Below are 15,931 nucleotides of genomic sequence, written 5' to 3' on the forward strand. Positions count from 1 at the left end.
TAATTTTTGCCTTTCTATTACTAATAATATAAAAGCAATCGTTATAATACTTTTTGTATACATTTTAATTCCTTTGTTTAACAGTTCTATTGGATTATTAGACAGACTTCTATCCGTATTAGACAGAACTGAACGATGACAGCGAACAAGGAGAATGTGAGCACTGTGTGCTCAAATAAATTAAATAAAAGTCCCGCCTAGAACGCATCGGCTAAACAGAAAAACTTATCGGCCGATGCCGATATTTGAAAAATGCCACTAGTCATAACCCCTCGATTTCCGATTTCATTGTAGAAAACATGGAAACACCAAAGACGCTTTAATATGTTGTGTGTTTTAATAGACCGGTGACGACCGCACAGAGTAGCATTATAAGAGAACTTTCAAATGTATCAAGTATGATAAAACAGCGCTGCTTTACTCCACATACTCACGACCGGAAGGTACGCCTTTGTTTCTTTGTTTATTTTGAATACCTTTAACTAGCCTTCTCACACTCTCAGTAGCGTAATGTACATAGCATGATAAACATGTGATGAGCTTGAAAAATTTACTTTTCAGTTTACTTGTCTGGAAATTGTCTTTTGTCTACCACAAAATAAAAAATATATATATTTTACATGTAATCTGATTTTAGATAGGCTACATGAAAAAAAAAAAACTGAACAAACCAGTGTGGATCAGATAGTAGTTTGAAATGGAAAAAAAATATGAATAAACAAAATATTTTTGGTAGCACTTTATTTTAAGGTGTCCTTGTTACATATGTTACATGTACTTACTATTATAATAACAATTAATTATGCATAATTACATGCAAGTAACCCTAAACCAAACCGTAATCCTAACCCTAACCATGTAGTAAGTACATGTAGTTAATTAATATTACTCAGTACTTAAATGTATAATTACACTGGAACAAGGACACCTTAAAATAAATTGTAACCATATTTTTTTCTGGCATAACATAGATTAGTTAAAAACTCTACACTCCTGTAAGATCATACAATGGACTCTGGATGGTAGCAGTGGACTACAAATAGTCCTAACCCAGTTTAACCTTCAGACTCTTTTAACAGCATAATTTCACTTTGAATGTTTATTTGAAAGCAGAAACCTTTTAGGGATTTGCAGCCTGCTATATTTAACTCCAAATAATTCCAGTCCTTTATATGCTAGGTTGAGTTTTATCCTTCCAGACATTTGACATCATTAAGACATTTTTCCTACACAACTAACAAGATGCTTTGGGACAGCTGACAACATGACCTTCAAATGTGCTTTCACTTTGAGACAGAGAACAGATAAGGTTATGAGCAGCTAAATCAGCTGCATGGTCTCCTGTGACATTGAGCATAAACGCACCTTTACCTTACTACCATTCTAAAACAAAAAATGCATTTGCAAATTCTGCTGTAGTTCATGTCAGATTAAATGTTTTTTATAAGAAAATTATTTCTTAGAAAGAAAGATTTTTCTTAGATGCATTGGTCTAATTTACAGTATACAGTAAATGTAATACTAATGCCCACAATGCCCACATTTTCAAATCCCTAGTCATTTGCTATGTATGGACTGTAGCACTAGGCCCCAGCTAACTACTGATGACTGTGCATCTGAAAACATGCTGAAGAATTCTACACGACATTATTAAACACCTCCTTAGTCATTTTGTTGTGGAGCAAACCGTTAAATTTAGCACTTTGCACAAACTGTTAACCAGTCTGGGTTATTCTACGAGTTATTGGCTTGCTTTTAACAAGGTTAAGAATAGAGTTCATCCCATAATTATCAGTCCAATAGTGTCAAATAATCAGGTCACTTCACTGAACATTTGCTCTGCTTTTTATGATCTGGATAGTATGAAATTTTGCTATTTAAGGACCGGAAAATATATAAATTGTCCATAGTATTTCAGAGCAATGTATATCCATAAGTGATGTATATGCACTTGAGTCATGTACACAGTAACAGTATTTAGCAGCTTAGCAGATGGTTTCTAAAATTAGCTAATTCAGTATCACTCAACTGAGAATGTAAAACATGTAAAACAAATGGGGTCAGATGTATTTTACACTTGCTAAGACTAATTTGATAAAAGTCAATCTTAGATTTGATAGCAATCCAGAAAATACCTTTACTCTGTGCATTTTAAGCTTCACAAGCAATTTTGGCTTTTAGGATTAAATGATAAACAAACGATCCAGGCGACTGACACATGCTTTCAGTGGGAAGAAATTAGTAAGACTGATTGATTGCTTCACAGGCTTAAACAGTTTTAAAGTCTCACTTAAGATTTGCTTTTGAACTCACTATGCCTCCAGAATCTTCATTCCAAAATCTCACATTAGCTAATTTTGGAACAGTGACACGTGCCTTTGAGTAAAAATATAATTATTTCAAAGAAGATTTGGCCATATGAACAACATCTGAGGTCTAATTTAGCTTTGCCACCAGAAAAAAAAAAACTTGATCCTGACAGCTGAAACTATACTTGCAATTCTGGTTCTTCACTCATTGGCAAGATGAAGTGTAGGCTAAATGTGATTGTCTCATGGCTGAATTTTTCATCACATCATTATCACTAAAGAGAATTTTTTAAATTTTAAACATTTTATGCTTTTGTAGGATGACCATTTTAATCATTTCAAGTCCTTGATCACAACAGTGACCACTAAATTTCGGTATGAAGTATTACATTTGTTGAGACAATGTTATCTCATTCTATCTTTGCCCTGTCCTTGATCACTATTCAGCTGCCTCTGAATCACACTGTGTGATACGAAGAGACAGGGAGAGAGAGACGAGGTGTGTATCATTTTTAAACAGTTATCTAGGGATAGTGATTCAATAAGCATCTGTAATCTTATTAAAGCCACCTCATCCTACCCATAGCAGTGAAATTCTGACCACTAAAATGTCCTATCCGTGCCTTTGAAACCACAGCAACAAGTTTATGTCAATCAAATTACTTGTTAACAAGCAGGGGAGATAAAGTCTCCTTATAGCAAAGAAAGACAAGTGCTGAGCTCTCATTCATATGTATGTGCTCCTGCGGTGTAATGGACCCATTATGCTGTAAACAGCTGGAGCCAATGAACGAGGAATATGAGTTGAGTTTATACAAATGGCTAATTTAGATGCAATAAATGACTAAAAGGGATAAATTGTACAAAGCACAGAGGGGCATTGGCCCTAAAGTGCCCATTTTGGAAATTATCTGTTACATGCAGATAAGCTGAAAGCTTCAAGGGACCATTTAAAATGATGCAGAAATGATTTGCATCCATAATCGCTTTTGAGGATTAATGACCAGGGACAATAATATTGCTTGTGCTTTTGGTCCTGCCTTGCTCTTTAAACAAAATTGTTTACACAGGTGTAAAATGGCTGGTAAAAACACACAAACAGTCATTTGGAACTGGAACAGGGTGGTGCTGAAGCAAAATCCTTCTGGCCTCCCATCAATAACGCTGACCTCAGCAAAGCAAATGGCTGATCGTTCTTTAGCGATAGCAGCGGATATATTTCAATCACTGCCATTCTAAACACAAGCAGCACTTAATAGACTCAGCTCAACTGAAATGTTATAAGCATATAAAAAAGATGAATACTGAAGGCAACATTCGCATAATCCTTTCACATGACAAATATGTGTCTCTTTAAAGGGGTCATATGATGCGATTTCAATTTTTCCTCTCTTTGAAATGTTACAAGCTCTTGGTGCATAAAGAAGATCTGTAAAGTTGCAAAGACTAAAGTCTCAAATCCAAAGAGATATTCTTTATAAAAGTTAAGAGTCAACCACGCCTACCTAAAACGGCTCGTTCTAACACGCCCCCACATGTCTACCTCACTATGTGGGAAGATTTGCATAACGCCGCCCAAATGTTCACGCAAAGAAAGAAACATCATATGACCCCTTTAAAATGACTGTTGAGCCAAAAAATGAATATTTTGTCATCATGTTGTTCCAAACAGTTATGACTTTGTTTTTTTCTGTGAAACAAGATGTTGATGTTTCCCCCAGAGATTATATTTGTTCAATTCAATGCCATTCTGCCAAATACCTCCTGATGTGTTTCAGTCATTAGCATTTGAAAAGTAATCATGACCGAATTTTCATGAACTATCCCTTTAAGATGCAGTTATTTACTGCGTATAAAGAGAACAGTACATCAACCTGTTTCTGCTTCACAGAGATATCTAATGAACTAATCTTTAAGATACAGTCACAGCTTCCTCAGATGGCCTGCTTCATCCCAAAATAATCAGAAACACAGTTAAGATCTGGGTCAGGCTAAAATAATCATGTGTTTCCAACAAATTAACCAGCGATTTCTGGCAATATGCGGAATCGTACGGTTATCAAAAATGTTAGCTCCGTGATCAAACATGTAGTGGCTCATGAAAATTAACTTAAATATAGAAAACAAAATCTAGTGAGGAAACAAGTCATGAATAAACTTCTTTTTCTCATCCAAAATTCTCTCGTTTATGCTGTCTACGATATTTGCTTATTGAATTAGCATATTTGATTCCTTGTAAGCTACAGTTGAGTGCAAACACGTAACGTTACATTCATTCACTATCATTGATGGCATAATCATACCTGCTTTAAAACGGCTTGTTTTTGCGACCTTTAGATAAATAAACCTGCAGACAAATCCGTGAACAAACCAGAACCGATACACACGCCTAGACCGCCCGTGTAAAGGGAAGGCTGATACGACACGAGATCAGCAATACTGCACCTTTCATGAATGAATAACCTCGATCAGACAGAAAGACATTTGAACCATATGCCAGTAACCAAATATTTGAAGAATTGTATGACAGATTAGACCTACCGTTGCTGATGCTGAGCTGTGCGTATCGTGCATCGAGAGCGCGAGTGCGCGAGAGGGAGTGGGCGTGGCCTATGAGCCTGGATTCACACACATACTACGAATGAGGACGACACTTGAAGAATGAGAAATATGCAACAACGTGATAGCATTTCAGTCTACATTTCTGTGTCAGTTATTTCGACCTTGAATATATAAGTCATTTATAAATAAGATGTAGGGTGAACACAAGTAAAGATTAGGTCTGTCTCAGTCTGAGGAAGCATTTCAAAGTGTTCTAGTTCACCTGTATTCACCCTAGTTTTACATTCAGTTGATCTTTTTTTTTTCTACACTAGGAAATACCTTGGTCAGTTTAGTACAAACAACTATTCAAGCTTATTTGAGCACCCTGAAAAGCACTCTATAAATAAAATGATATTTATTTATCTATTTCAATTTCAATTTTCAATATTAAAGCAATAGTATGCCTTTATAAGGAGGTGAGAAAAACAACTTTCACCACTTTTAATTCAATTTTTATTCTAATGTTGGCTCATTACAGTTCGCTACCTAATCAATAATGCTGAATAATAATAACAATAATAATAATAATAATAATAAACAAATTCTGACCTTGAAGATTGCAAAACGCAAACCAAAATCTCTCGAGACTGGCTGGAGTTTACACAGCAAAATGTAAACTTAAAATATTTTTTCCTCCTGTCTAATAAATAACTTTCAATACAATGCAAAAAACAGCTCTTCAGCAAATCGAGAGGCTCTGTTAACAAAACTATGACAGAACAGGAAAACACTAATTTCCACTTAGCACCATAACATCAACATGAATAATGTAAAAGAGTTGGACATACTATAACAGCTCAACATGAACATGACCAATTCTATATTTTTCAGCCTCACCGTGTGCTGTAATGGTCACGAATGGCAAGGACGGGCCATTTAGTAGTTTATGTACAGCTGATCCCAGACCGACAGCTGCAGGGCAAGACTGCCAAAATCTGACCCATTAAATGCACTCCATCAGCATTCTCTCGCAGACAGTCTGCCGGACTCTGACCACCTCTTTGACAGTGAGCCAGTGCAGAATTGTGTTTACAGTAAGAGGGTGAGGATGCTGTCAGATCCGGAGATTAAAACTAACAAAACAAAGAAGAATATTTATACTACATTAAAAACTAAACCAAAATTAGATATAAATATGAGGAAATTATGATTTATCTAATCCCATTGGAAAATGGTTTTAATTGAGGGAGTGTGTTTTTAATAGCTCGAGGTGATGAATGCATCTAGCTGCTATAAAAGGGGTTTGCATTTGTTAAATCAAATTTAAATAGATGCTATTACATGATTATAAATAGACACTTCCAGACATATCCTAAGCAACTGTTCAAAGCAGCAGTCTGGCTGCCCCGCCCTTAATGCTAGACAGCCCGTGTCCATCTCTTGAATTATCTCATTTATTTCATCCTTTCAGTACAGTCCCATGATAACATCTTGCTCTTACTAAATGGTAATATATTAGCACATTACTGCAGATTTAAAGCCTCTTCTGCAGAATTTTGTAAGAGAAAAATGTAGATTGCGAAGGACCTTCTGCAAGCATTTCAAATGTCTTTCCATGGTCAAAATTCTTTGCAGACACTATTACACAGTAGGGACACAGTAGGGAACTCTGGTTTTGCCTACTACAACAATAACCCCCCGCCTCTCCTAAGACTTTTGGTCAAGGTCTGGGCGTGGGCTCAGGTTTCACTGTGGTGCGTGTGGTGCAAGATCCAGCCCTGCAATCAATGCCACCATCAAGCAGACTGGAGTTGCCTGAGCAGCATGCTGACGCTCAGTGTTCATGTGCAGACTGCAGTGGTATAAAAGCACGATCAATAGCCCATCTTGAATTATTAATCAACGCTAGAAAACACACTGGACCCTTGTAAAAAGCCCTCTCTGCTTTGGCTTCATAAGTGAAGAGATTTATACTCTTATATGCTATAATGTCTAAGACAAGATTTGCATTTCCTGTGCTAACATTAAGGTGAGATAATCACAAATCAACACTTCACTTAACAGCTCAAGTTTCAGTGCTGTCTGTGAAAATCAGTTCCACGTTAAGTGTTGTGGATCTCCAAGATTAGATTTTGCAGTAACAAATGTTACTTGGACATACGTTTTTAGCATCCGATGTACTATTTTATGATTTCATAATAACATTCTTTACATGTAAAACTGTCACTGGGGTGGTACCCTTTCAATGGTAACTAATATTCACACCTTAGGTACCAATATGTACTTTTAAAGTACTATTATCTAACTTTAAGGTAGTGATACATACCTTTAAGGTACTAATATGTACAATTTGGGGGTAAAGAAGGTACAAAGATGTCCCTTTTAGCTTTTATACCTTTGGGTACCACCCCAGAGACAGCTTTGCACCTTTTTTCTCAGAGTATCACTGTAAAAAAAACTAAGCTTACTGGGATACGTTTTACAAGAAAATACAATTTCAGTCTTTCTACTTCAAAAGGTTTAATTTAATGTGCTACTTGTTTCTTTGTAATTAATTGTGAAATTTAGCAATTTCTCAGTGAAAATTGTTTCCACACTTTTTTTTTTATGGAGAAATTATGGTATAAATAACTTCAACTGTTAACTAACTGCATTTAAACTCACATATTATATAACAAGATTAAATCTTCATTAACAAGTGTAAAAGCTATTGAATTAGAACGCAGCATCTCCTAGTGTTTCTATCAGTGCAGAGGGGGTTGCAGTTGCACCTCTGATTGACTCATCACTCTTTTTTCTCCACCCTGTCAATTTCCTCTGGTTATTGACTTAATTATGTTCTGAGCATCACATAGAAACTCATGCAATTAAGTCCCAACTGCATATTTGGAGGCTTTTACAACTAAACGTGCTACACATAAGAGCTATTACAGCAGTGAGCTGTGGTCACAGTTATTAACGTGCGGCATGGTGCTGAAAAATCTAAATGAATTGAACAATGTCCGAGACAGCTGGGGCCATGGTGACCATTCCAGCCTCCTCCCTGCTGCCTCTAGGGAGGTAAAGGGATCTGTAACGATTGTTCAAGGACCCATCCATCTGTGTCGCTTGTAAAATCCCCGGCTGAAGTTTCAAGAGGCAACCACTCATAAGGGAATAGCAACACATATGGGAAGTCTATAATACACTTTCATCATCAGTATCAATACAGTAATTTTATTTATTTTTATCTAAAAATATATAATTTTCTAATAACATACATTGCAATTTTTAAATGTACTTAATGCATTGGTCTAAAGAAATCCCTGACTTATATTCACTTGTCCTGGAGTCTATTCAATCGAATTGTTGCCGGAGGTTGCTTTCATGTCTCATCTCTTGCACTTTTCCTCTTGAGAAAAAAGGTCATATGGGAATTCAGCAGCAGCACTTAGAAGCACAAATCTTGCTCTCCTGCTTAGAACTTGCAGGCTTTCTTTTCAAAACAAATGTAATCTATATATTAAAAAAGATACTAAAGGCCTCACACATGAGTCAATGTTGCTACAATGAAAACCTGCTCTGTACTGCTTTGTGTAGCTATAAATTGAGATAAGTCCAATGGAAAAGCAAACAACCAACCAAACAAACAAACAAACAACAGACAGACAGACAGACAGACAGACAGACGATAGATAGATAGAAAAAAGCAAACAACCAACCAAACAAACAAACAAACAACAGACAGACAGACAGACAGACAGACGATAGATAGATAGATAGATAGATAGATAGACAGACAGACAGAAAGACAGTATTATGGATTTATTATTATTACAATATTGTGACTGGATATATATTAAATTATCTGGCATATTTTTATTCATACATTAAATAGGAAATGTTCTTCCCACAAGCAAACAAACAAACAAAGAATTATGTACTGGTTACATATTATTATTTATCATATCTATATTAAAATATCCAGCATATTTTGATTTACACATTTAAAATAGGGCTTATATTAAATACATTTAATTTCCATCCTACAAGGAAAAGAACAAAGTTAAAACTGCTCTTATTCATGTGCTTAAAAACCTTGCATTAACTAAAAGTCACTGCGTTTTGTGCTCTGACATTTACAAGCAGTCAGCCATGATGACACTGCACTCACGTCCAGATCAGTATTCCTAGCACAGCTGCAGGAGTGGCAGACAGCCGTACGGAGCATGCTCAGTCCTCATCCTTCATCCTTCCACTGCTGACTAAAACAATGAAAGTGATTTCTGTACAGAACAGAGCAGCAGTGACTGCCACCTGTCAGAGACCAAGGTGAAGTGGAGGAAGCCACTCTGTGTGCTATGAGAAGAGGGAGCAGCTCCCCTGCTATCATTACAGAAAAAATGTATTTACACTTCTGCCTTTCAGTTCCTATAACGCACTGTAAACATAACCAGCAAGTCAGTCTGCAGATATGATCCAGATGGCAGGATATGGACAAATACATCTCCCACTGACATATAATAAACATTTTATTATGTTATTATAAAAACATTATTATTCTTGTCAAGCAACTGGGATGGGCATGCTTTTTATAGGTTGTGAGATGACCGGGTGAAATATCCACCTTGTAACCTAACCTCAATACAGGAGTTCATTATTGATAGAAGTCAGTTTTGTGACTAAGCATGATACTAAACAACACTAGCAGAAAAATCCTCAGTTTATAGAGACAAAGATGTTACTGTCAAAAAAGGCAGACTCTGTGAAATAACAAAGGCATTCTTATTTTCAAGATTCTCTGAGCTGAGTAAAGCAGCAGCAGCTTTTTGCCTGCAAGCCAGAATTAGAGGTAATAGTAGAGGACAGGAGTTCACAGTGAGGCCAGTTCACTTCTAGATTAGGTCAAACTCTGATACTGAATTTCACTGAATCACTGATGAATGAGCCAGATTTACTAGAAACTATACCTTCAGTGTACCATCAATGTATACAAATCTGAAAGGTTTAAACAAACAGCTTTAAATACTCTTTAATTTTTAGTTCAGATTCCTAGTCTGCAGGAGGCTAAATAAATAACACAGTCAACAATGTGGAAAAAATGACCTGATTTGTTTAGCCTGCCAGAGATCACAGATGAGATGAGCAGCATTGTTTATGCTCTGATTCCCAGTGCTGCTAAAACTAAAACTATTCGTTCATTTAAAGCTGCAGTCCATAACTTTTTTTGGTTAAAAATTATCAATATTTGAGCAAGTGCATAACCAGCCAGCGTTTGAATCGCCTTACTTTAGCCCGATTCACAATGGTCATCTTATAATAATGTTTTCTAATTTGAGTGGTACGGTTAGGTTTTCGCGGGAAATTCGAGCATGCTGCTGCGTCACTACGTCACGTTTGTAAACATAAAGAAGTTGTCCCGGCTACTAGGTTATCACATGTGAGGATTCTGCAGGTGGCGGATCGTTTATAGCCTTTTCTCACAGCAGCTGGAATAATTAAATGTATCATTTTGATGGCGGATTGTAATCCAGAAAGGATGATGTGTTTATGAAACACATGTGAATTAAAGTCAATTATATTCCATTTTTAAATGTGCTTCTGATTACAGATAGCCTGGGATTACAGTTCGAAGGGAGCATAATTTGCTTTTTGGGTTAAACAAATTTCTTAATATGAAATTCGAGTGGTATGGCAATTAGAGATTAGACTGTACAGAAATTGAAATCTACTCGCTTATACACACTATAGCCTAATCATAGTCACGCAATGCTTATGTTGTTAACATTAACAATTTGAGAATAAAGTATAGCAATAATAATAATTTGCACGGTTTGATGTGATATGAGCTAATTTAGATTTAATCACCATTGGTAGCTAGATTTATGGTAATGCTTTTTTCCTCAGTTGGTCAGAACAAACGTGGCAGACTTGTTACTTGTTCAGATGACAATATCCGGTGAAAATACTTATTTGAGTCATATATTCCAAGACGTAGGCTAGAATCTGTGAGTGCAAAGTACAATATCCACACCAGTGCGGTGACTGACAGCCACACACACCCTCAAAACATTAGATTCATCCGCGCTGGAGCCGTGCCGGCGCACAACCCACACAAGGAAGATAATTCCACACTCAGCTGCAATTGCAGGTTTTCAAACAGAGATGGCGACAAAGAGGCAAAACTTACGGACTGCAGCTTTAAATAAACAAAAATAAACTAATATAAAAATATTAGATTAATAACTTTAACTCAAAATCTTAAAACTCTTATTCTCTGTATGTCAAACTTGTAGCAACAGTGATTGACCCCTAATACCCAAGTTCAAACTGCATTTGGACCCACAAAGTTTCCTTGGCCCCAAATACTGTTTGAACCTTGTCTTTTGAGGTTGCTGGATTATAGGGATCAGTGGATTGGCACTTTGCTGGCTCTCTACAAAGTCTGCCCTTGAGAGTGAGAAAAAAGCCCCTATGGCTTCAAAGCATTTTTGTCTCTCAGTGATGGTGGAGCATTATATCATTTTATCTGTCCTGCCCTTATTCAGAGAGCTAATTGCATCTTTCACTTGAGTGCACACAGCAGAATAGCATTTGCCCTCACAGACCTTGAAGAAATCATAAAAACAATGGCTTCTCTCAACAATAACTTAATAATTGGCCACTGTTCATATAATTTATTATATATATATATATATATGTAAAATATATACGTATATATAGTATAAATACTATATTATATTACTAAATTATATATTTTTTAAATGTTTTATTTCAGTTTTAGTTATTTTAGTACATGAAGTTAAACTAAAGAAGCGAAAAGAAGAAATATTGCTTTGGTATATGAAATCAAATAAAATAATTAAAAAATAAAGTAATTAATTTAACATTTATTTCAAGTAACAAAAATGTATTTTATGGTTTTAGTTTGGTTTTCAGTACAGCTGCATTAGCCCTTGAACAATCAATTTTGCGATGTTATGATTCTTAAAGTTAAAAAAATAAATAAAATTTAATATTTGATGTCCTGACATACAAGTGGATAAAAGACAGCTCACAATACCCAGATTCTGTGGCATCTCCGTGTGGTGCTGAAAGGGTTAACGCATCCCACCAGCAAGCACTCTGATCTATAACACCCATAAGCCCATTATAGACTCCACTATACACTGATAGGGTCTCACATGGACTGCTTCTCTACTGAATAGAAAGGTGGAGGAAATCATTTGGAAGATATATTATATAAGATATTATTATCAATACTATTATCCACTGGTAAAGAATAATAGTGATGGAACTGATGATTAATCCATGCAGCGATAGATAGGGAGTCAGCAGTCACATATGAGGAACCATATGGCATAAGGCAGGCTAACAGAGAATTTAGATTGAAGCCTTGACGTACAACACCACAGAATGGAAAGATAAGACAAGAAAAATAGGTGATGAAGTGAGGAGTGATAGAGTGACCATGCAGTGTATGCAATCTTGTGCATGCAAGTATGTGTGTGTGTGTGTGTGTGTGGGTGCTGGTATGCCACGATGCGGAGGAAATAAATTTAGATTTAACGCTTTGTCCTCTCTAGCTTCATATCTGCCGATGGTTGCAGTGTGCAGCATAGCATGTTGTTATCAGCTGTGCTGCTCAGAAATGCCAACACTTTACAGAACAGAGCATAGCAAATGTTGTTATGTGCTTTATAATAGATAAAATAAGGTTAAGTGTGTTAAAGGAAAAGTTCAAAAATGAAACTTTGCTGAAAATGTACTCACCATCAGGCCATCCAAGATGCAGATGAGTTTGTTTCTTCATTGAAGAAACATTGTTTTTGAGAAATTTACCATTACATCATTTGTGAAATCCATTAAAAATTCCATCCCCTGTTTTCCTCTCACATCAAAAACCACTGACAGATTTGTTTAGAACCATTTTGGACTGTTTTCACTTGTAAACAGTGCTTGACCTGTGCATATTTCTCTCTTTCATATAAGATGACTTTTCACTGGAGAAAGTAATAGTATGGACAGAGGATTCATATGTTAGCCGGAAGCAGCAGTTTGAAGTTTTAAAATGGATTGTTTCATGGTTTGATTGATGCAGACACACAGCTTTTCACTTCACGATACATTAATCGATGGACTGGAGTCATGTGGATTACTTGTGGATTATTGTGATGTTTTTATCAGCTGTTTGAACTCTCATTCTGACGGCACCCATTCACTGCAAAGGATCATTGGTGAGCAAGATGTGATGCTAAATTTCTCCAAACCTGTTCTGATGAAGAAACACTCATCTATATCTTAGATGGCCTGAGGTTAAGTAAATTGTAAGCAAATGTTCAAGTTTTCATTTTTGGGAGAACTATTCCTTTAACCACACAGAATAAATAAATGTATTTTTATTTATTTATTATATAACTCAAGTACTACTGATTTAAAATCCTTATTCTTTTACACACACAAAAGGACTTAATAAAATTCACAAGTTTAACATACAGTATATTTATAGTCAAGCTGTCAAGTTGTCGGATAAACCCAGGAGTGTCACTCTATTCCACCCATATATCAGTTCCAGATAGGCTTTCAGTCTGTGTTGCTTAGCAACAGGCAAAGCTTGATGCTTTCGTTTCTTATGGAACAGTATTCATTGACAAAGAACAGATATACAAACTAACTAATGACATGCTGATCTTGCTTAATTATGAATTATAAACATCCTTGAAGCACAAGAACGGATAACATGGGCAAAAAAAAAGCATCCACACACTTCAAACTGCATGTACTCTACTGAACAATTTACCACATACAAATGTCAATAGCTTACTACCAATGCAAACAGAGCCACACTGACTTGAAAAACAACATTTATGAAGGAAATAATTAGGGTTAAATAAACGCACTCCCATCATTTAATATGCATTTACAGAATGCTGCCATTTCATTGGCTGTGGGAGCTCAGGTGGGTTTCCCAGGGCAACCTCACAGGAAGCCTTACATCAATGCAATCAAATCTTTCACCCTGTGATTTCATAAAACTGTCATTTCGCACTCGCCTTCTCACCTTCACATCATCTATTAGCTGTCAAATGGCAGGAAGATACCCGCTATCACAAATACTGTGATACTGACAGAGTAAACAGAACATATGTTCTGAATCTCACAACATCACAAGGTATTCTTATACTAAATTTACACTGCAAGGGTGGCACAGAAGTGCTTCTGAAGTGGCATTTAGGTGTCTTTACAGACTGTATAATGCTGCTTAGAGGTGGCATAAATGCATTTACAACTGTATACTTTGATACTAGGGGCTAAGGTTGGTCAGCGCAGGCAGAAATGGTCTTTTATGCAGTATTGTAACTTTACACTGAATTTTGAGCAGGCACAGAGCAACTTTAATTCAGCAGTGTAAAGACACCTTTATACTTTTTGAAGTATTTAGCACTGTACACTTAAAAAGGAAAAATCAATCAATCAATTAATAAACAAACACGCATGGCTACCAGAAATCATATCATATGCTACTGTTTAAAATAGTACATTTATTTTTTTATAATTTTTGCAAAAGCTAATGCGTCATCTTTCTGAAACTTTAATAACTGACCTTTCACCTCTGACGAGAACTGGGCAGAGTGTCTTGCTTCGAAGAGCTTCAGTTCCTTATTCAAGTCACAAATGGTCAAATCAACGTCCCATGACAGGATCCCTGTTAGATGCACAATTAATAAATCAATAGTACACAATGCTAAAATGTCAAAAGATAAACAATATCCTACACAAAAGTTACACAGAGACTAGTCATTGATATGATAACTGCTAAAAAAAAAAAAACATACACTGTAAAAAAATATAGTTTTCAAAGTTGTAAATAAAAAAAAAAAGATTATTGGAATATACTTTACAAGAAAATACTATTCCAGTCTTTCAACTTTAAAATGCCACGTTCAGTTCAATGTGTTACTTGCTGTTTCTTTGTAATTACTTGTGAAATTTACTGGCAATTTCTGAAAGAAAATTGTTTATACACCATTCTTTCAGTGTATAATGATCACATATCATCTGTATATGCATACATAGGTTTCTTTGTATGATGCTCAATTATTAACAGCTGTTATTATCAATTATCAGTTATTATTATAATTATCAGTTATCATCGATTATTATCAATTATCAACAACTGTTAAGCTTTAGCAGTTCTGCACTGTTTATCTGAATAACGTCTGTTTGGTCCATGTGTGACTACTGAACTCTTCATGCTAAACCCAAAGGTAGAAACCCCCCAAATGCGACTCACCCTGTTTAATGTGTTCTTTCACTGAATCAAGCTGGTGATCTGTTGAAATTTCTCCAATCACAATAAGCATATAGTATCGAGTCTGGCAGAAAGGAGGACCGACACACCGCTGCTGTCCAAGGTGCTGAATAATTTTGCGCTTCTCCTGAGGACCTGCAGCAGCATCTCCTAGCGGCATTTCCATGGTAACCGAATCTGGAGCTGAGGGAGTTCTTGCATATCCATGACAACTGCAGCCATCAGCCCTCTCCGTGGGGCGGGATTAGAGGAGGAGCGGAAAGAGTGGCTCGGAAAAGACGTCCTGCTATTGGTTATCGGCTGCCACCAAACGCTTACATTATATCATGACAACTTTGCTATCGATAATGTATTCTGAGATGCCTAGGCGAAATAGTTGTTTACGCTCCATCTGCAAATGACTTTTCATTATGCCAAGAAAACTGGATGTAATCCAGAATAAATTGATTCTCAAAAACGGATGTTTGCAAACTCACTCTCTCTTTCTGAAAGGCAATCACAGCCAAGATTTTCTCTTGTTATAATCATATTTTAGTGATCAATCATCAGTAATCAAGGAAACTTTTTATCTTATTGTTGTGCCAAGAGATCAGATGTTCTAATACTAAACAGATTCTTGTCACAACTTCATGTCATTATAGGAAGATTAAGCTTAAGTTTTGGGTTTTGCAAATCACATACACATGATATATGATCCAAAGATTATTCTCCATAAAACAAAAATAATGACCGACACATGAGATTGACTGATGTGCAATGTCTTATGCACTGCAGATGAAATATGATC

General features: G+C 36.1%; 1 protein-coding gene across 5 annotated transcripts in view; it reads right to left on the reverse strand.

The window, feature by feature from the left end:
- Positions 1 to 15,436, reverse strand: part of LOC107695348 (microtubule-associated protein 1A-like) — a 28,279-nt gene extending 12,843 nt beyond the window's left edge. For all 5 annotated transcript variants that reach the window (XR_001634986.1, XM_016495223.1, XM_016495221.1 and 2 more), the window contains exons 1-2: positions 15,127 to 15,436; positions 14,437 to 14,538 (exon numbers count right to left, since the gene is read on the reverse strand). Coding sequence is in view for 4 of the 5 variants with exons in the window: in XM_016495223.1 (XP_016350709.1) it covers positions 14,437 to 14,538; positions 15,127 to 15,310 (286 nt within the window). In the remaining variant the exon portion in view is untranslated. The remainder of the gene's footprint in view (positions 1 to 14,436; positions 14,539 to 15,126) is intronic.
- Positions 15,437 to 15,931: the final 495 nt, after the last annotated feature.

The sequence above is a fragment of the Sinocyclocheilus anshuiensis genome, unplaced genomic scaffold (genome assembly GCF_001515605.1).
Source record: "Sinocyclocheilus anshuiensis isolate Anshui unplaced genomic scaffold, SAMN03320099.WGS_v1.1 scaffold282, whole genome shotgun sequence".
NCBI lineage: Eukaryota > Metazoa > Chordata > Actinopteri > Cypriniformes > Cyprinidae > Sinocyclocheilus > Sinocyclocheilus anshuiensis.